At 37.8% G+C, this 19,506-nt stretch overlaps 1 protein-coding gene across 2 annotated transcripts in view; it reads right to left on the reverse strand.

Moving 5' to 3' along the window:
• Window positions 1–19,506, reverse strand: part of FAP (fibroblast activation protein alpha) — a 72,934-nt gene that overhangs the window by 1,449 nt on the left and 51,979 nt on the right. For both annotated transcript variants that reach the window (XM_065881227.1, XM_065881228.1), the window contains 8 exons: window positions 16,848–16,946; window positions 16,308–16,377; window positions 15,369–15,563; window positions 9,833–9,887; window positions 2,410–2,509; window positions 1,289–1,353; window positions 715–787; window positions 380–453 (listed from right to left, as the gene is read on the reverse strand). In XM_065881227.1, the coding sequence (XP_065737299.1) occupies window positions 380–453; window positions 715–787; window positions 1,289–1,353; window positions 2,410–2,509; window positions 9,833–9,887; window positions 15,369–15,563; window positions 16,308–16,377; window positions 16,848–16,946 (731 nt within the window). The remainder of the gene's footprint in view (window positions 1–379; window positions 454–714; window positions 788–1,288; window positions 1,354–2,409; window positions 2,510–9,832; window positions 9,888–15,368; window positions 15,564–16,307; window positions 16,378–16,847; window positions 16,947–19,506) is intronic.

A 19,506-nucleotide genomic window follows, 5' to 3' on the forward strand; every position in this document is an offset into this window, starting at 1 on the left:
CTTCTTACTGAATAAACAGAATCTTCTAGCTTCTTTGAGCCTCTCAGATTTTACAGGGACTCTAAGCACATAGCTACACTTAATACGTAGGACCACAGAACTATTGGATGTTTGAGCTAGAAGATCCTCTAATCTTGTGGATGCCTTTATTTTATATATGACTCAACTGGGATCAACAGAGGTGACAGGGTTTGACCAGTGTCCTTCAGGGAGTTCATGAAAAATCCAAGAGTCATTTGCTAATGTTCTGTCTACTCTACCTTAACAGCCTCCTTGTCAGGTTTTAGTGTTAAAAAAAAAAAAAAAGAAGAAGAAGAAGAGTCCTCCTTTTAGCTTAGGGGTCTAAGGCCATGAACACGAGTGAAACAAAATTATGTACCATTGCCTGGAAATCCACTTGTGCATTAACCAGAGCTTTAGCAATCTGTGCTGAGTTTTGAAAGTGCACGTTATCTGCAACAAAGAGAGAGAGTTAAAGTGCTGTTAAATACCAGAAAGCACAGAGTGACAATGTACCGCCTGGAAATGAACACCAACAATTATCTAGTCATGCAGTTGACATTGTCAGCAGTGAGTAATCACACTCGCTCATGGAAATGTCCCTGACTCTTAGGTATTGACCCTGAGCACAGGAATAGGAGATGCTTAATGTTTCTTAAACAAAGTGATGCTGGCTCAGTATTTTTATGTGTAAGAGTCTTGCTTAAACCTCACCATCTGCTGTTCCGTGGATGAGAAGATAGTCTACATTTCTGAAATATTCTGCTCTTGCCATCACAGTTGAATTCTGGAAAAGGGGAAAAATTAACATTTTAGTTGCTGCAAGTTCTAATAGAAAACTAGCTAAATCATTGTGCAATGGACTTAGCACCAATACTGAAATTATGTATTGCTTTGGTTGATAAATATTTAAGAGTCAGAGCAACACATTTTCATCATCATTTGCATTACTTCCATCTGATTCTTAGTTTGAAAAACTGAAAGTTTATGTGTCATATGTTACATATGAGTGAGACCTTAGGCATAAATGATGCCCGCTCAAGCTGTGTAGGAGTAGGGGCTGGGGAGGGGGATGAAGAAAAGGGAAGTTAGGGAAGGAGGATGGGGAAAGAAAAAATAGAATCCAAAAGGAGTCAATTCCTTTTTAGTGAGGTGTTTTGCAGCTGACAAAAGATCATCCTACTTGCTTTGGGGACCCAGCAAAACTGTAAACTCTGAATGACTGCTTTACAATTATTTAGCACATTTGAAATAAATTAATGACCTAAATCAAACAGAAAATGCTTACTTTATAATGCTTGAGATTATCATCCTTTGTTGGGAGGCCCATGAATCGCTCTGTGTAGATAGATGCTGTAAAACATACGAGTATCTGAGTGTGTTGTTTGCCTGTGATATGTGTCATTTCATTAACCAACCAGAGCCCCCCACCCCCGAGTTTGATAACTGCTCTTCAATCTCCCAGGTGGAGCTGCCGAGGAAGGTTCTTGCTGCCCTTTACTGTAACGCTCCACCCAAGTCATTCGCTCTGCAAGTTGCCTCAGTAGGGCTGGAGAAGCAATGCAGGAGAAGACTGTGGAAACAGGAGCAGCTAACGATAGAAAGAGCTGCTCTTAAACTTTTTCACTTCTACCCAAAGTTCTTCAGTGGGGAGAATGTTGAGCTAGGAATGACCTCATTATATTTTAAAAGAAATCACAAATGCAGCCACCTCTAGTACATTTATTGGTGTCTTAATTAATTTGGGATGGAACTTTGTCCCCCAAGTCCTCCCCCAAAACACACACACACACACACACGTTTTTCTCTGAATGGAGATTCCCTACAAGTAATAATTGTCTCATTTCCACCACAACACAGGGAAGAGGATCTGATGAAAGCTAATTTTCGTGCATTTATTAGAGTTATTTCCAAATAATCGTCCTGCATTGATGTTCATCATAAAAATAGGCAGACACAGAAGGTGTACTTCTTGAACAAATTTTTGTTTCTTTGATTTCTAGAGCAATGTAACAGGCAGCCGCAAACTGTGGCATGGCGGTGATTTGCTTGGTCACGTCCTGACTTTCCCTAAGATGTGCTTAAAAGCTAGTTCAGCTGCACCTGTGTGTGTCTGTGAAAACAGGGTTAACTCTGATTTTAAAGATTTGGTTCATCACGGGGCACACGGTTTCTGGAAGAGAATAACTTTGGTTGGGTTTTGGAAGAGTCCTTCCTCGTCTTAAAATTGCCGTGATTATTGCAACATGATTATAATGAATCATATAAACAACCTCATTTATAGATGATATTTTTCCCAGTGATGCTGGGGTGAATTTTACTGCATAATTTGTTTTCCTAGCAACCTTAAATATAGAGTAATTATGTGTTAAATGTTTTCGCAGCAATATTTATGAAATGTTTCCATACCGTAATATTCCCAGCTGGAGACTGGAGCCACTGCTATTCCACATTTGAAAAGACCACTTCCTGAAGCAAGGGCCAGCGATGAAACATAGCCTCCGTAGGACTATAGAGACATTGTTACAAGTCAGTCCCAGATTGACTCTCATAAACTCTCTAAGGTATTTGTATAGCAATTCTACTCACAGTAAGTGCTGATGGGAGCTGGGGAATATGGATAGGGTAGATTAAATGTCTATCTTGCACTCTTGGTAGCAAACTCCACCAGACATGACAACAATTTCAGCTTAGTCAATTACAAATATTTGGTGTGCTGATCCGAACATGGTGTGGGCAGTTTAAGAGATACTATAATTGCAATTTTTCTGCAAAATTCTTTTTTCCCCCCTCTATGTTTTTCCAACCAGGACCTTGCTATGGCAAAAACAGGATTTTTACTTTAAAAAGATACACAAAAAAGAAGATCATTCCCCAAAAGTAAAAGCAAGATACTTCCCACAACGTGCAAAAAACTCCTGTGAGGCAGCACTTATATCTGTATATTTACTCATTTATTTTCATAACAGAACAGCAAGGGAAGGACACAAGAACCTTTTGAGTAGTTTAAGACACGGCCAGAGTCTGTGTATAAGGTAGTGTTACGTATTCTGTTTTGAGGATTTCTGGTATAGCAGCGCAAAGGAGGAAAAGCCACTGGTGTCTTAAAAAATCTTACATGTCCCCCTCCGTAACTTAATGGAAAAATAAAGTAATACAAAAGGGGATACAAATTGCAGAGTCTGGAGTAGGTTTAGCACTCATCAATTTTCTTCCCCAGGGAATTGGTAGGTGATTCAGAAATGTGACCCTCATAACAGAAGGAGATGTGTGCCTGTGTCACTTGAAAATCTGAACCTTTTCCTAAAAATGAAGAAATGAACAGAGTGTCACAGTAAAGCTCATCTCTCCCTGGAAGGCAAAATTTGTCTGTACTAACCTGCTGGGAGAGAGATGCTTCCTCTAGGAGCATGGATTAAGCAGTGTTCTGGGACATAGACCCTCCTCCCCCCTCTCCCCTCCCCACCACCCCAAATGTGTGTGCTAGATTAGGAAGTGACTCTCAGGGCTTATTCTTGCCCCAACCCAGGAACATCCTTACAAATCAAAAGAGGACAGTGCGACTCTCTAACTAAGGGTGTGCCTTGCTTTTAGGACTTTATTGCCACAAACTTCTGGGAATCATTTGCCCTCCGGTCTGGAGAGATCCTATCATCCTTTGCTACAGAAAAGTCAGTCTTGAGAGAGGGTGAAAGAGAGAGTGGGAGTGAGAGCCCTACAGAGCAAGGGAGAGACAGGAGACAGACATGGCGAAATCAGGTGGCAAGTCAGTGGCCTGGGTCTAGTCTTAATCTGTGAAATACATGGCCTGAGGGAATAAACTAAACCATCTTGCTGAATTCAATTGTTAGAGAAAGAATGCTAACTAACTAGTTTACAGTCTTCTGTTTCCAACTCTGGGGAATCTTATTGAGGACCCTTGGCTACAAAACACAGACTAAAAGTGGCAGCTCCAATTATACCGTGGCCTCCTTTCATTATACTTGGAGGAGAACTAAAATGTGTTTTAATAGAGGAAAAATATATTTTAAAATAGAAGGAACATGTGGGTTTAAAAATCATTTTGATAAGTGAAAATTCTCTATCAGGATCAAACTTTCACTTAAAACATAAAAATAATCTGTTTTGATCAGCAGGTTAGTAACAACTATTACTGAAACAAAAGATTTCTTCTTCCTTCTTAATTTTTGGTTTAAATGAAAGTAGAGTAAGCCTGAGTCCTTTAGAAATATGATTACTGTTTATGGTTTTATTGGAAAAGTGTGATCACTGCAAATTATAATACTGGGTTCTGCTTCTCCTCTCCTATGCCCCAGAACAGAAAATAGCATGGAGTGACATTTGAAATTAAAGCATTTGCATATAGTAAAGAGGGTTTTGAACATTTCTATCCAAAATCTTAGGAATTATAAAAATATTAACTTGTATCTATTCAGTGATTAGATAATAGGGCAGTATGTAAATAAAATTGTCATGCTTTCAACATGAATACAAATTGCCTCTAGGAATTTGTAAAAGCAAACGAGTGTAGCAGCAGCACAATAAAAGAAGGTGTACTTGAAATTCTCAGGCAGCTTAGAAAAGCTGTTTCTATTGTAGAAATAAAGAGAAAAAAAACACCCGAGCTGACTTTTTTCTGCTCTCCCATGGGTGGGGCTCCAAGGCAGAGTGGGTGGCTGCAGAAAGAAAAGAACCCACGGAGCAGATTGGCCATGAGAATTCTAGAATTTTGTCCTTTGCACTTAGATGCCTTGCCATTTTGTTTAAATGAAGGATATCTTTAAAAACATTCTTAGAAGGGCACAGAATTTTGAGGGATTTATGGAATAGTACTCTGATGGGAGCTATAATGCAGATTGGAACATTTCACCTACAGACAATAATAATAACTAGCTAATGTTTGTATGGCCAAGGTCATTGCAACAGTCTTTGTGGTCCCACAGGCTCTGTGTCCTTTCTCTCCCCACTCCCACCTCCCACCTCCCACCTCCTCTTGCTCACTGGCTCTCTTGATGTTCTTTTTTTTTTTTTTTTTGCGGTACGCGGGCCTCTCACTGTTGTGGTCTCTCCCGTTGCGGAGCACAGGCTCCGGACGCGCAGGCTCAGCGGCCATGGCTCCCGGACCCAGCCGCTCCGCGGCATGTGGGATCCTCCCGGACTGGGGCACAAACCCGTGTCCCCTGTATCGGCAGGCGGACTCTCAACCACTGCGCCACCAGGGAAGCCCACTTGATGTTCTTTGAACTCTCCGAGAGTCATCTAGCCCCAGGACTTCTGCAAGTGCTGCCACCCTCTGCCTGGAATTCTCTATCCCCAGAAATTGGCATGGTTCACTCCCTCCCATTTGAAGTCTTAACTCAAAAAAAAAAAAAAAAAAAAAAAAGTCTCACCTGTCCTTCTGATCTAAAATTGCACCAATCCTATATGATGCTCCTTGCTCCTTTCTTGCTTGGTTTTGCTTTTCTCCATCGCACTGATCATTGTTTAACATCCTGTATATGTTACTTATTTATCTTGCTTATTGCCTTTCTCCCCAACCATTCCCAACTCGATAAAGGTAGAGATTTTTGTCTCTCTGGTTAATGAATGTCTCCCTAGCACTGACAATACAATCTGAAACACAGTGGGAATAGAATAAATATTTGCTTAATATATGACTTTCCTATTAACTCATCTAACTCTCACACTGACTTGATGAGGAAATTATCGTTGCATTTCGTGACGAGGAAACTGAGGCTCAGAATAAATTTAGAGTAAGCGGTGGAGTTGAGACCCAACTGCAGGATGCCTGACGACAAGCCACTTCCTCTATATCCCTACATTAGGGCAACCTCTTTGGGAAGTTTTAAGTTCAGAGTCTAATATAGTTTCATTAGAGGTGCATTTGTCCTACTTTTACATTGTTGATCACACATAGCAATTCAAATTGCTTATAATTAGTCACTGGAAGAGAAGGGAGCTAAGATTAAATCACGAACTAATGCTTATTCAACACCACCTGGCTAGGTCTATATTAACAAAGCAAAGCCCATAAATGAGGCTGTTATTCTAATAATTTAGGCAAAGCCCCTGCTGCTCTTCAATTGTCAGAATAATTGCTTCAATTTTTCTTCATATAAATCAGGGTTGTTCAACCTCAGCACTATTGACTTTTTGGGTTGGATAATTCTTTTTTGTTGGGTGCTGTCCTGTGCCTTGTGGGATATTTAACAGCATCTCTGGCCTCTACCCACTAGACGCTAGTAGCACTCCCCTAGTTCTGACAACCAACGACATCTCCAGACATTGCCAAATGTCCCCTAAGGGACAAAATTGCCCAGGTCAGAACGACTGTCATAACAGACGCTTCCTAGGCATAATGCTGTGTGCGTAGTGGATGTCTAAGAGGAAGCTAAAAAACAAGCTACTGGACTTTAATTAGGTGCCAGAAAAATGAAAGTGTAAGATAAAAAGATAAAAATGCCTTGTCTCCTCTTCTTAATCTGGATAATGGAGGGAAATGTAAGATTTGCAACTTATTGACCAATTGACCAAAGAAAAAAATTGCGTGGCTAGCTTTAGAGTATTTCTCAGACCACTAACATAGCTAATACTTCGTAGAAACAGGTACTTATGGAACACAGTGATAGCTAAACAAACCCACATGGTCATTCTCAACGTCTTTCTCTTTCCCTTCTCCAATTTCCCATAGGTGTCTGCTTATTATACTATAAAAGAGCGCTCAGAGCTATGACCTGTTCCTGTCCCCTTCTTCACTGCCTAAATTCAGGCCCTTGGTATTTGTTGCCCGTATTACTGCTCTCTTAGCCCTTTGGACCACTCTCTCCCCCAACATCAGGCTGCTCTTCATTCTGCAGCCAAGAGTATCTTTCTAAGGCTCCAATTCCACTCCCCACTGACTTCAAGACCACTACTAAAAGAGGCACCCATGGAATCAAATACTTTTTAGTAATACTGTATTAAACGAAATTTAACAGGATTCTTTACTATAGGGGCTATATGCACTATTATATAGACTTCATAGTTTACCAAACTATTAGACAAGAGAACATTTCCCCCAAATTTCCTGATACTAACATGACACCTTTGGGGGAACATTGACTTACAGGATTAAATTCATTTTAAACAGCATCATAGATATGTGAGATGGACAATATTGCGCTAAATATTTGAGAAACAAAGTTGAAGAAAGACAAAGTCCATTCCTTGATTCTTGTGAGAGCAAACAATGCACAAACAAGATAAAGCATGGCAGTTCCTATAAAAGTAGTATAAAGAGCTATTGGAGCACAAAAATTCATATCTGAGTTGGGTCTTAAAGAACAAGTAGGAATTTTGTGTTTTGGAGAGAGGAAAACATGGGGAATGGGAGAAGAGGATGGGCATTGCAGGTGTAGGGAACAGGACTGATCAACACATGGGAAAAAGGAAGCACAGACATAAAACAAATTATTCATAAAGAGTGGGGAGGGCTTCCCTGGTGGCACAGTGGTTGAGAGTCCGCCTGCCGATGCAGGGGACACGGGTTCGTGCCCCGGTCCGGGAAGATCCCACGTGCTGCGGAGCGGCTGGGCCCGTGAGCCATGGCCGCTGAGCCTGTGCGTCCGGAGCCTGTACTCCGCAACGGGAGAGGCCACAACAGTGAGAGGCCCACGTACCGCAAAAAAAAAAAAAAAAAAAAAAAGAGTGGGGAGAAGTGGAGGGAGAGAGACTGGAAGAGTAGGATGCAACCAGATTGCCGAGGGCCTTGCATGCAAGGAAATGTGTTTGGGCACTAGGCTGAGGTCAACATGTAGCCCTAGAAAATATGTAAGCAAAAAGGCAACATGGCAAGAATTGTGTTTTGGAACAATAACTTCATTAGCAACATTGGAGTTTGTGAGACCAACGCAAGGAGGCTAGTTAAGAAGCAACTGGAATAGTTAAACCTGTACCACCCAATCTATGGTCCATGTAAGTGGACCCTCAGACTCCACACTGGAGTACTGGTCGGGGGGGTTGCCTGGACACTGTTTTAACACGTTCTCCAGGTGATGCTTATGCAAGCTAAAGTTTGAGGAGCTCTGATTCAGATTACATATAAAGAAACTTGAACTAAAGCAATGTCGGTGGGGATGATGAGAATAGACTCAAATGTTTGAAGGCAGAATTGATAGAATTTACTAATCAACAGAGTATTGGAGTCAGGGAGCAGGGGAAGCTGAAAATAACTCTGAACTTACTAATTTGGATGACTAGGTGTGTGGTGAGGTCCTTATTAAAGATGAAGACTTGTTTTAAAGTAGACTGTAATACGTTTAACTTGGGCAAGTTAAGCTTGAGGCCTCTGTAAGACATTTGGGAAATATGATCAGTAGCCATTTGAAATGTGGAGCTCAGAAGAGAGAGGAGGGGGCTGGTGGCAGGCATCTGACAGTCATCATCATCTTTGAAACCACATGGGTTTCCCCAAGGAAGTGAAGAACAACAAGAATGAAGACCAGACCCAGAAAAACACTGACATTTAAGGAATGGAGTGTAATGATCACAGAAACATAGAAAAATAAGAAGAGAAACATGTTACAGAGCCATGGATAAAGCTCACTCTCCTTCATGTGATGAGTGGGTTTCTTAAATCATCCCACACACATGGTTCTCTACCAAACCACTAATACCTAGAATGTTCTAGAAGTGAAGTTAAAAGGTGGCTTTCAGTTATTTCAAAGACTGAAGTAAAAGTAAAGTGAAACTCTAAGAGAAATGTTAATATTATATGTAAGTGTTCAGTTCGAAATGTGAATCTTTCAAGGATTTACTTTAGGAAATTTCATAAAAATGGATGGCAAGAAAGGTCTTATCTGAAATATTTCACTATAAAAATATTTCATTTATTTCCACCCATTTGAATTCCATTCTGTTTAGATACTTAACATTTGATAGTTTTAAGAAGGACCAAATGGCTTGAAGTAACAACTTTCCACAAATTCATAACAGCTCTTCATCTGGTCACTGAGCTGAGAGATGAGTGGAATCCTGCAGATTCCCTTCAATATTGGGTTTCATTCCCTCCATCTTGTGCAGGCCGCGCTCAGAGAAAACAGCCAAGAAAAACAACCCAAGCACAAATGGCTGCAAATTGACTTGCAAATGTACAAACTCAGACCAAAAAGTGAAACAGGAAATCTTCTTTGAAGGGTAATTATCATAATTTATAATGGGCAAATCTAAACTCTTTCCCATATTTCTCTAAACTTTCCAGTGACTTCATTGCCCATGACTGATAAACGTTGCCACTTCCTTTTAATGTGTGTTTAAAAAACCTGTGTAGCTCTTCAAACGTGGGAAATTATCTCCATGATCTATAACTAGTAATAAATAATTATTTCTCTCCAGTTAGCACAAATTAACGTTAGGTCTGGTAAAAGAATTTGATTGCAAGAAGAAAAAAAAAGAATCAAAACAGCCAAGATATATCATTTCAAACTTTATCTTAGCTTTTCATGAAAATGAAATGATGACATATGAAAGAAAAGAAATATATTAACCCTAAAATAACAAAGGAAATTTAAGTTCTGATGAATATGGTTCAGTTCAGTATACTCTAATACCAGAAATTAAGTGAAAATGCGTCAATTATGAGTTAATTTGCTATACAGGGAAGAAACTAAATGATTGAAAAAAAGGAACAAACACTTAAAGCCACCACTTTGAAGCCCAGATTATCCAAATTGACTGTTTCCATTGACAGATTAAATTATGTTGCAACATTAACATTTCATGAGAAACCTTATAAGCGAACACTTTAGAAAATGATGAACCAAATAACAGGCATAAAACATACAAAACAACTCACCCAGCCCCATATGGCTATTCTTTTTTCATCAATGAAACCCATTTCTATGAATTTTCTAAAGGAAAAGAAACAAATTTTTAGAATTTTAAGTGTGTACACATGACATTTACTTCATTACACAAGCATATTTAATCCAAAGATTTAATAGAAATGCTACATTTTCTTTGTTTAAACACTTGCATAATCAGGCTGCATTTACAAATAGTTAAAAGAACATTATCACGCTTACTGCAAGGGGTAAAAGGATCCTTTAGACTCTATGGTGCATCTATTGAGTAATACTTTCAGGGCTGTAAGGCCTCCTACCCTAACTGTGCTGGTGAGTTACTTGGGACTCAGGTTAAGTAAGAGAAAAGCTCATACTCAGCAAATGAGAATAGACTGAAAGGGGAAAATGTTTTTTAATGCAGTGAACAAACAAATGGTTAACTCAGGTTCTGACACTATAGCCACATGTTTTTGAATTTACTATTAAATGCACTTAAGATATTTTAAAGAAAAAAAAAGAGAGACTGGCTCATAGTAACACCAGAAGTAATAGCACCATGACTAGGACCAAATTTCCAAATCTCCAGCTTTTGGAAAAAAGGGTTTCATTATTGCTGTTTTAAAATTTATTAATTCTTATGATTTTGTTTGCTTAGATGTTAATGTAAAAGAATTTCAACCTAAAATGGGACTGAAGAATATAAATGAAAACTTGCACACATGTGCCCTCAGGAGTGAGAGACTGATTTTCATATATGCCTGATTTCCATAAAACTGGTCATATTGAAATTTTCTTCAACGATAGGGAGTTAGTCAAGGGTTGCCTCATATCAACCTTGGGAAGTTTTGCTTATGGTTTCCAGAGGCGTGAACAAGAAATGACCCAGGTTGGGTTGGTTTCTCAAAATATGCTGAATTGAGCTTTGTTTGTAGGATGGGATTGGTTTTGTCTGCCCAGGGAGTAGTCAAAACTGGTCTCTGTTTGTTTCGATTTTAATAGACTCTCACTGAACTCTCCCCTGTTTCATTCCCTCCCTATAAATACAGCCTTCCCCAAACCCTCAATGGATGGGCCCACAGCTTGCTACAGTTTGTGAGTCCAGAATTTCAATTCCTCTGCTATTCCTGAATAAACTCATTTTTTTGGACAATTTTGAGCTTGCCTTGTTTTAACCTTTTATTTAGGTTGACATGCATTATAATCACTGTCTCATTTTTGGTCACATCCATCCATGGAAAAACATCCATCCCTCTCCCATTTCACACTTAGGTACCCTCAGTTCATCATGGTTTGGACAATTGTATGCATCTTTCAGGATGTGAACATTATTCATTCAATTTCCCTCACAGAAATTGAGGGAAATCCACTTAAAAATGAGTTTGAAAATAAATCTATCCTTAGGAGCAAGGGACCATGCTGAAAGACAACCTTCAAAAAGTCCTGGGAAGCCCTCAGAAATCTAACTACGTCATTGGTACAAAAAGAGAGTGTTTTAGGCTAATTTATTCCATGCTTCCTTGATGGCTGGTGTTCTAGAGCAATTATGATTTATTTGGGGAGCGTTTTAATAAAAACTCAAGAAACTCTTAGAGAAGCAGAAGCAGTGGAAGAAAGAAGCAAAGTGGATGAGCCATTATAGAGGCCTGGATGGGACAGTGAAGGAAAAGAGGGGAAGAGACAAAAGTGACACTCATGACCCCAGAAAAATACTATTTTTTTGGTTGCCTTAAGTGACGTTAATGCCCTTTCTCATTCTTCTCTGGAACTAGGACCGAGCGATTTGCATTAGTTAAATAATGGAATTTCTTAAAGGGATTTCACAGCAACCATTTTGCTCGTTGCATGGATTCAAAATGCATGTTTCTGATGCATAGAGGAGTTGGGCAGATGCCCGGCACAAACAGATGGGAAGAAGCCCCGTCAGTCACAGCTTACTCGACACTGATTCTGAGGGACACTGAGGGGTCTACAGGGGAGAAACGCAGTAGCAAACGGAAAGTTGCTACCTGTGTTGACGCTTGGTCACGGTAAAGTAGAGAAAACGGGCAGCAAATTGCGGCATTTCGGCAATTCTCCCACAAACTTCAAAAGCCAAGTGAAAGAAAAGAAGGTTCACTTTCTTTGTCAAAAAAATGATCTTGCCGCTAGTGCTTGAAGCCAGTTCTGAGCCATAAAATCAATCGTGATTTTATGATCTCCCAGAAGCTAGCAATCATATTGCCTTGCATTTGGGGTAAAAGCAAATAACAGGTGATACATGGGAACAGGAAATTCTTAACAGCTCCCTTCCTAGGCTTATTCCGAAAGGATGACATTTACAGGAAATGATAGTGCAATAGTTAACATGGAAATGAAACATTAACACTTACTGTGGAAGGACTAGGTTAAAGGTTAGCTAGATAATCTGAGACCAACAAACCTCTATAAAATTTACCTCCAAATTCTGAAGAGCTTCCAGGAGGGTTATCAGAGATACTGTTGACAACGTGGTTAAATCAACAAAATGTTAATAGCAAGTGAAAAGGCTTTTTTTCTAATTTTGGAGGCTGGACTGGACTTTACAACTTTTTTCTCATAAAAATACCCTAAATCTAAGGTCAGTTCGAAACCTTAGTCATCAATTACTATTATTCTATTTTGGAAATGTTCTTATTGATACCATGTATAACAGTATGATATATTTTTTTTCTCATATAATCCTTCTTTACTGCTAACCCTGAAGTTATATAAAATTTCAAAATTGTGGGAATGTCAAAAATGCCAAACCTACCCCAAATGAGCATATTTGATCCTATAACTACTGAAATTTTAAGGGTCTCACATATGAACCACTTGCAGAGGAGCCTGAATAAGCAGGTCTCAGTTTTCCTTAAGCTTTGACCTCATAAGCATATCCTTTGAGGCTTTCTCTTATGTACAGTCAAAATTTGTGCGGTTGTAGGGCCTCTCTTTTTTTCCTGCTTTGCTTTGCTTGACTCTGTTTCTTGACCCTGACTAGTATTTATTGTTGTTTCCAAATATGTACTTATGATATTTTTTGGTATATAAAAAATTTAGCCAGATTGCATTTCATAAGAGATTCCAGGGAAAAATTTCATTCTTTGAGGGGAGGTAATTTGAGGACTACCGTAGAGGAATTACAATCCCAATTCCTCAAGTCAGACGTTCAGTGTCTGATTACTAAAACACTTCTCAGGAAGATATGTGATTGAATTATTTCTAGAATTATCACTATAAGTCTATTCTTTTAGCTTTTGTTTTCTCAAAGCATAGGATTTCAAGGCTTCCCTTTCCTTCTTGCAGAATAATGGTTTCAAGCAAAGCCAAGGCCAGCCCCAACTGGCATCTCCACTGCCGTATATGTGCTTTGCCATACAGCTGCCCCTGTTCACTAAGGTGAATACAAAAAGTTCCATCTAATAGCCGTGCTCCCTTGAGTGCATGTGGTTTATTCACTCTTCAAAAACTGTAAGTGCACCGAATGTTGAGATTGTAAATTGCACAATTTTATACAGAGTATTGTAATAGCATATACTAATATTTCATCTGTTCTTGAATGGCTGAGTCAATGAGCGAACATATGCCTGATCTATAGTAGGAAGACATTCTTCAGGTTCCATCCTAAAAATGGCTCAGAGAAGGTAAACGTAGCCAATTATCGCCTCTGGTCCATCTTCCTTTCAATTCTAAATGCCAAAGACATTTATATTATTGTGAAAATCAATAGAATTTGTGGCTTCGTGTCCTATATGTTGGACACCAGAAATAACAATTTTTTTTACGGTCTATATACATGGGTTTCATGTTTAAATTTTCATTTCATCCAAGGAAAAACATTAAGAAGCTATCAGTTCTATCTGTTCTGTTTCTTAAGGTATTCCTCTTAAATTTGAATGCTGCATTTTGGGTGGTAAATAAATGCACAAAAATATAATGATGTATGATGTTAATGATGATTGTTTTTTAACCAGTGCCAAAACAAACCACTTTTTAGCTCTACCAACTTTGGAGAGTTGAATTACAAACCATAATTTACATCTCTGTCTTTTGATGTTGTCCCAGGATTACATGCCCTTGGTGTTTATTGCATGGTTTAAATACAAATAAATGTGACCCGACCCACAATGCCAAAAACAGTACCGTAAAGAATTAAGTCTATAATGCTGACAATTGTGTTAATATTCTTAAGGCGTACCACAGTCTTTACATGAACGATTGAATCTCAGAGTTTTTCTTTGAACTATCTTTTCTATGACTCTCTATCAGGCCGAAGACTCCCTCAAAAATGTTAAAATAGTGGAAAGGCCAAAAATCTGGATCAGTAAGAAAGACGGAGCCTCCTAGAAGTTAGGTGTGAATGATGCCTACAGATTGTATAGTGTTATTTAATAACTTACTTATCAATTTTTCAGATTTAACTCAAATCGACTTTGTTTTTAATTGAATGTTTTAGGTGTAAGTATGTGTATATTACTGTTCACAGAATGAAAGAAAAATTTGAAAGCATATGGGTTATGATTATTTTTCTATTTAAAAAAAAGAATTATTTGTGAGTCAAAATTCTTCTGCTTTGATTAGAGACAAAAAAATACAGAAAAGTGTTGTCTGGGCCTGGCTCCTAGTTGTTAAATATAATCTGTGTTGTGTGTGCTGCATTGAAATCAATAACTGCTAATGATATTAAGATGATAAAAGAAACATACTAATTAATTTTCTAAATTGCTCTTTGCTGTGAAACAGTGTTTGACCTTTAGACATCACTCATGCACATATATCCATGACTAAGAGTACAGTCAGCCTGTGTTAGCTTTTACATTTACAAACTAGTATTCCCCAACTTCACCTACTCACATCATAACAGAAACCCAACAACTATACAGAAATATCCAGAAGAATCCTGCACAGTGTTTCCAAATTAGGAACAATTTCGGTGACTCTATTCTTTTTGTTTCAGGAGGAGATGATTGAGCCATAAATTGTGGTTGAGAATGTAGTTGGGAAGAAGAACTCAGATTATAAATCTGTCTTTCCCCTACATGTTTTGGTAGATTTCTATTATGTAAAAGAAATTTTTTGTCGAATGAAAATAGGAAAACACATTCTTGCTAAAATAGCTAGTTTAATTACAAAAGAATGCTAATATCTATAAGTATATAGTGCTGATGAAATCTTGAGCCATTTCTAAATTTATGAGGTAGAATCCACAAGGCTTGAGCAAATTCAGATGTCTGGTTTCCTACTGACCATCCCTAGAGTTATACAACGTTTTCTGCTAATTGTGAGCCATGGTAATGAAAGTCTGTTAGAATGACTGAAACGTGGAAAGAGAGTATTTATCATCTTTCATCATAAATCATTTTTCTTCTCTCTTCCGTGAATAATTTTTTCTTATATTGGGTAAAAATATCACTTTAAGGTTAATGATAGCTTTAGATGAAGTTAGGAAAATGGACAAAAAAAATTTAAGACATTAAGGTTGGGGAAACCCGAGAATGACTGCATGACTTTTGCTGACATCAGTTTCTGTTTGAATGAGAAGGCGCTCACCTGACAGCTGTGATCTGGTCCTCAACTTCATAAACACCCAGCTTTCGATACACTGCATACAGAAGTTTGTCACCTTGGAAAGCTGTTCCTCGACCATCCACCAAGGCAATGACTATCCCTTCCTTACTTGCAAGATAAGATATCCAACTAATAGAGAATACAGACCTTACACTCTGACTGCAGGGACCACCATACCTACAGAAAAAAAGAAAAAGATAGAATCTCTGATTCCTTTGTGAAAGTCAACTTCCCATCATGGCCAAGAATTGCCTTTAGTATTTCCCAGTACATTTGTATGATAAAATTTCAATAACAGTGGCATTAGAACTGGCTCAAAATCAAGAGAGGACCAGGCTTTTCCCAGAGGTTTGCTACAAGGAAGTTGTTTTGGGACACAGCCTCTCCTATTCCCCAAAACGGATACATCTAGGGTTGGCATTTCAAGGAATATGTGTGGGTTTTTCGTCATTTCTGCCACCTGCCACTTGCTAAAAGCAGGCATAAGATATACTAAAAAAAATGCATGGTGTTTTAAGCAAATTGTGTGTAGGTCAGCACTGATTTTGGGTGTGATTCCACAAAATGTATTCCATTCCCTTATTTCATTTCTAACTCAATTACATAAGATGTTAAGATGATTTACAATATTTTTTGGCTGCAATCTCTCTATCTCAAAGGTATTCTGACACATTAGGCAATTTGCCATACAAAGGAAATTCAAAACAGTAAATGCAAGCAAGTCCATCTAAAAATCTCAAAACTTTCTCAGGCTATTTTAAATAGCCATATTTTATTTACTCTGATTAGTTGGGGAATATATAAAAACAGCATCAATAGGAACTGTTACAGAGGAGAATGGTTCATTCTATCTCACAAATGTGTATTTAATCCAACATATTTTCAGTAAATAGTTTTTAAACCAAAGAAAATATTACATACACTTGAATTAGCAAGGGATACTTCTTTGATCTGTCAAACTGAGGAGGAAGAATCATCTTGTACCATAAAGCTTGAAAAACAAAAACAGAGAAAAATCTTCATTCCACTATACTCATAGCATTATTTATTTTCTTTAATAACAATACATAACATAAAATCAATTTATAACTAGTAAACTGTAAAGAACAAAGACTATGTTTTACTTGATTTTTATTACATATTTTTGTCCAATTTACAAATTGCTAGAAATGTTGAACTATTATTTTTCTAGAAGCACACATTTTAAAATTAGATAAACTCTTTTTAAAAGTATCAGTGTTGAAATGGAGCTATAGAAAAGTATAAGATCAACCTATTCACAAACATATGAAAGATATTTCATAAAAATTTAATGTGACAGTAAGATTTTTAAAATTAAGATCCTGTAATATTGTAGAGATTGGATTATAATATTTACCCTACAATTTTGTTTTAAAAAAGCAAAAGCTGATAAGTGTTCAGCTTCATATCTATTCATGAGAAAATTTAAAAAGGTCTTACTAATATCATCCACTTCAAGTTTCTTAATTTCCTCTTTAGGCAGCTGGATATTTTTCAAAGCGTTTTCCAATTCCTTGTTTTCTTCCAGGATTTTAATTTCTTAAAAAAAAATAAAATGTTCATTTTTAATTAATAGAAATTCCATAGGAAAATTCTTTCTTAAAATGTCTTTGGCTTTACTATGGATGAAACTGAAACTGTATAAGGATTGCTTAAGGAGTTTCATATTGACAAGGATATTTTTAATCCAGCCTTTAAAGCAGGGATGAACTTATAAAGGACATCAGTCATTGTCTCTTAAACAGACCCTGATGGCATCAAAATACATTCTGAGCAGAATCACAGAAGTAACAATGTTTATTCAGCCACATTTTCCTGTTTCTAACTTTTCTTTTACAACATGAAGCCATGACCTGAGTAGGTGACATTTAAAAAAATATATATTTTTACTGAAAAAGTGGTAGAAGCAAAATCTATATTGCTGAAACCTCAAATTTAAAATAATTAAGTATGTATTATAGTTACAAAGTTTGTTTTGAAATCTTCAATGTGTAAGGTCAAATATTAATTCTGTGATTTTTTTATATCTATTTCTTTCTTAAACTTTTCCTGCTGTACTTGCTTAATATAGGATCTTCTTCCTCTTTTTTTTCTTTTTGTGATATCCTTCCTTCTTTTTTCTTTTTGTAATTGAATTACTGTGCATCCTATTCCTTCAAATCCTTTCTTTCAAGGTAGTTATATATCTTAAAAGAACAACAGTATATACACACTATGATTTCTGTCTTTCACCTTAAAAGATCTCCTAAAAAAACTCTTCTTTATCTTTGAGCTTAGTTATGTTTCACACTTTAATTTTTGTAACTGAACAAATATATTGATCTCCTGATGCTGAAGATCAGTGATACATTCGAATGGGTTTCTAGCAGTAGAGGACTTTTTGTAAGCTTTGTTTTGACCTGGATAGATATTAGGTATCGTCTAGAGAGAAGTTAGATTTTTGTATAAAAAGTGGAGTTTGTGGCTTTATTTTTTTATTTTTTGCAATACGCGGGCCTCTCACTGCTATGGCCTCTCCCGTTGCGGAGCACAGGCTCCAGAAGCGCAGGCTCAGCAGCCATGGCTCACGGACCCAGCCGCTCCGCGGCATGTGGGATCTTCCCAGACCGGGGCACGAACCCGTGTCCCCTGCATCGGCAGGCGGACTCTCAACCACTGCGCCACCAGGGAAGCCCATGTGGCTTTATTTTTTAAAAGAGGGTCTGGATGACTTCTGAGATATGCCAGTCCCGTGGTCTCCTTGTTTTTGTGCCTTTTTTAAAAAGTGGTCCTTGAAGATGGGGAGCTGGGGGGAGTACTTGTAACTACACTAAGTTTGCCAAACCACTTCCCTTGTAACTCTCAGCTTTCATATACTCATGGCATTTTGCTCCAAAGTGTTATATTTAATCTTAGAACAAGTATAGATGTTTTAGTATGAGTTGTATAAGATACATAATACATTTCATTTTAACTTTGGACAATCTATCAAGAAAGAGATACTTGTGGCAACTTAAAAGTTACAACTAGAAAAAGGGATAGCAGGGGGCGGGGAGAAGGATAAATTAGGAGTTTGGGATTAACATATACACACAACTATATATAAAATAGATAAACAACAAGGACCCTACTGTATAGCCCAGAGAACTATATCCAATATATTATAATAACCTATGATGGAAAAGAATCTGAAAAAGAACATGTATATATGTATAACTGAGTCACTTTGCTGTACACCTGAAACTAACACAACATTGTAAATTAACTATAATTCAATTTAAAAAGTTAAAACTAAAAAAGAAAATAAAATGTATACTCAATTATAACCACACTACAACCAGCTCTTCCTTCTTGTGTGGGTTCTCAGTGTGGAACTGTCAAGGATAAAGGGAATCTATGTGGAGTAAGCACAAAGAACGGCTGCAATATTTATTTATGTAGACCATGTTTATCATTCTGTAGACAGATACTGGAAGTCAGAGACAACACACAGATGTTGCCTGGTTGGGTTGACCTTGATTCCTTTTCTATTCTGTCCCTAGCTACTGAAATTTTCTGATTCATGACTTACCGAAATGATGAGTTGAATGGAAAATCTTACTAAAGCTTCTACAGTCCCGGGTTGCATGTTTATGGATAGTAAACGTGCAATTTTCCCACCCCTTGGAGGCAATATGGAACTTCATAGGTCTGTGAGGAGAGGGAGGGGTGGCAATTGGACTTCTCTATGTGACTGTGCGTTAGCAATGCATAATGTGGCAAGGAGTGCTACAGCCCAGACTGTACCTTTTACCTTCTTTCACTCATCATTGTATACTCAGCACTCAGCATGCTCAGTACCAAGCGCGTGATATGTAGTATGTGCTCTCCAAATGTTTGAAGACTCTTCATTACAATGAAATCAAGTGGTAAGAACGATGAGTCACATGTGAGATTTTTGTTCAAATCATATTAACTATGACATATTGTTCATTGATTAAATTATGTGAAGAATCTGCAGAAAATCTGATAAATAGAGTTATTCAATCAGGTAATTTTAATGAAGATCTGCTCTGCCCGCAGCAACTAAGCCTCAACTGGGCCCTCCATGTCAAGTGTCAACTCTTCTGGGTTTTTATAG

Source organism: Phocoena phocoena, chromosome 7 (genome assembly GCF_963924675.1).
Source record: "Phocoena phocoena chromosome 7, mPhoPho1.1, whole genome shotgun sequence".
Classification (NCBI taxonomy): domain Eukaryota; kingdom Metazoa; phylum Chordata; class Mammalia; order Artiodactyla; family Phocoenidae; genus Phocoena; species Phocoena phocoena.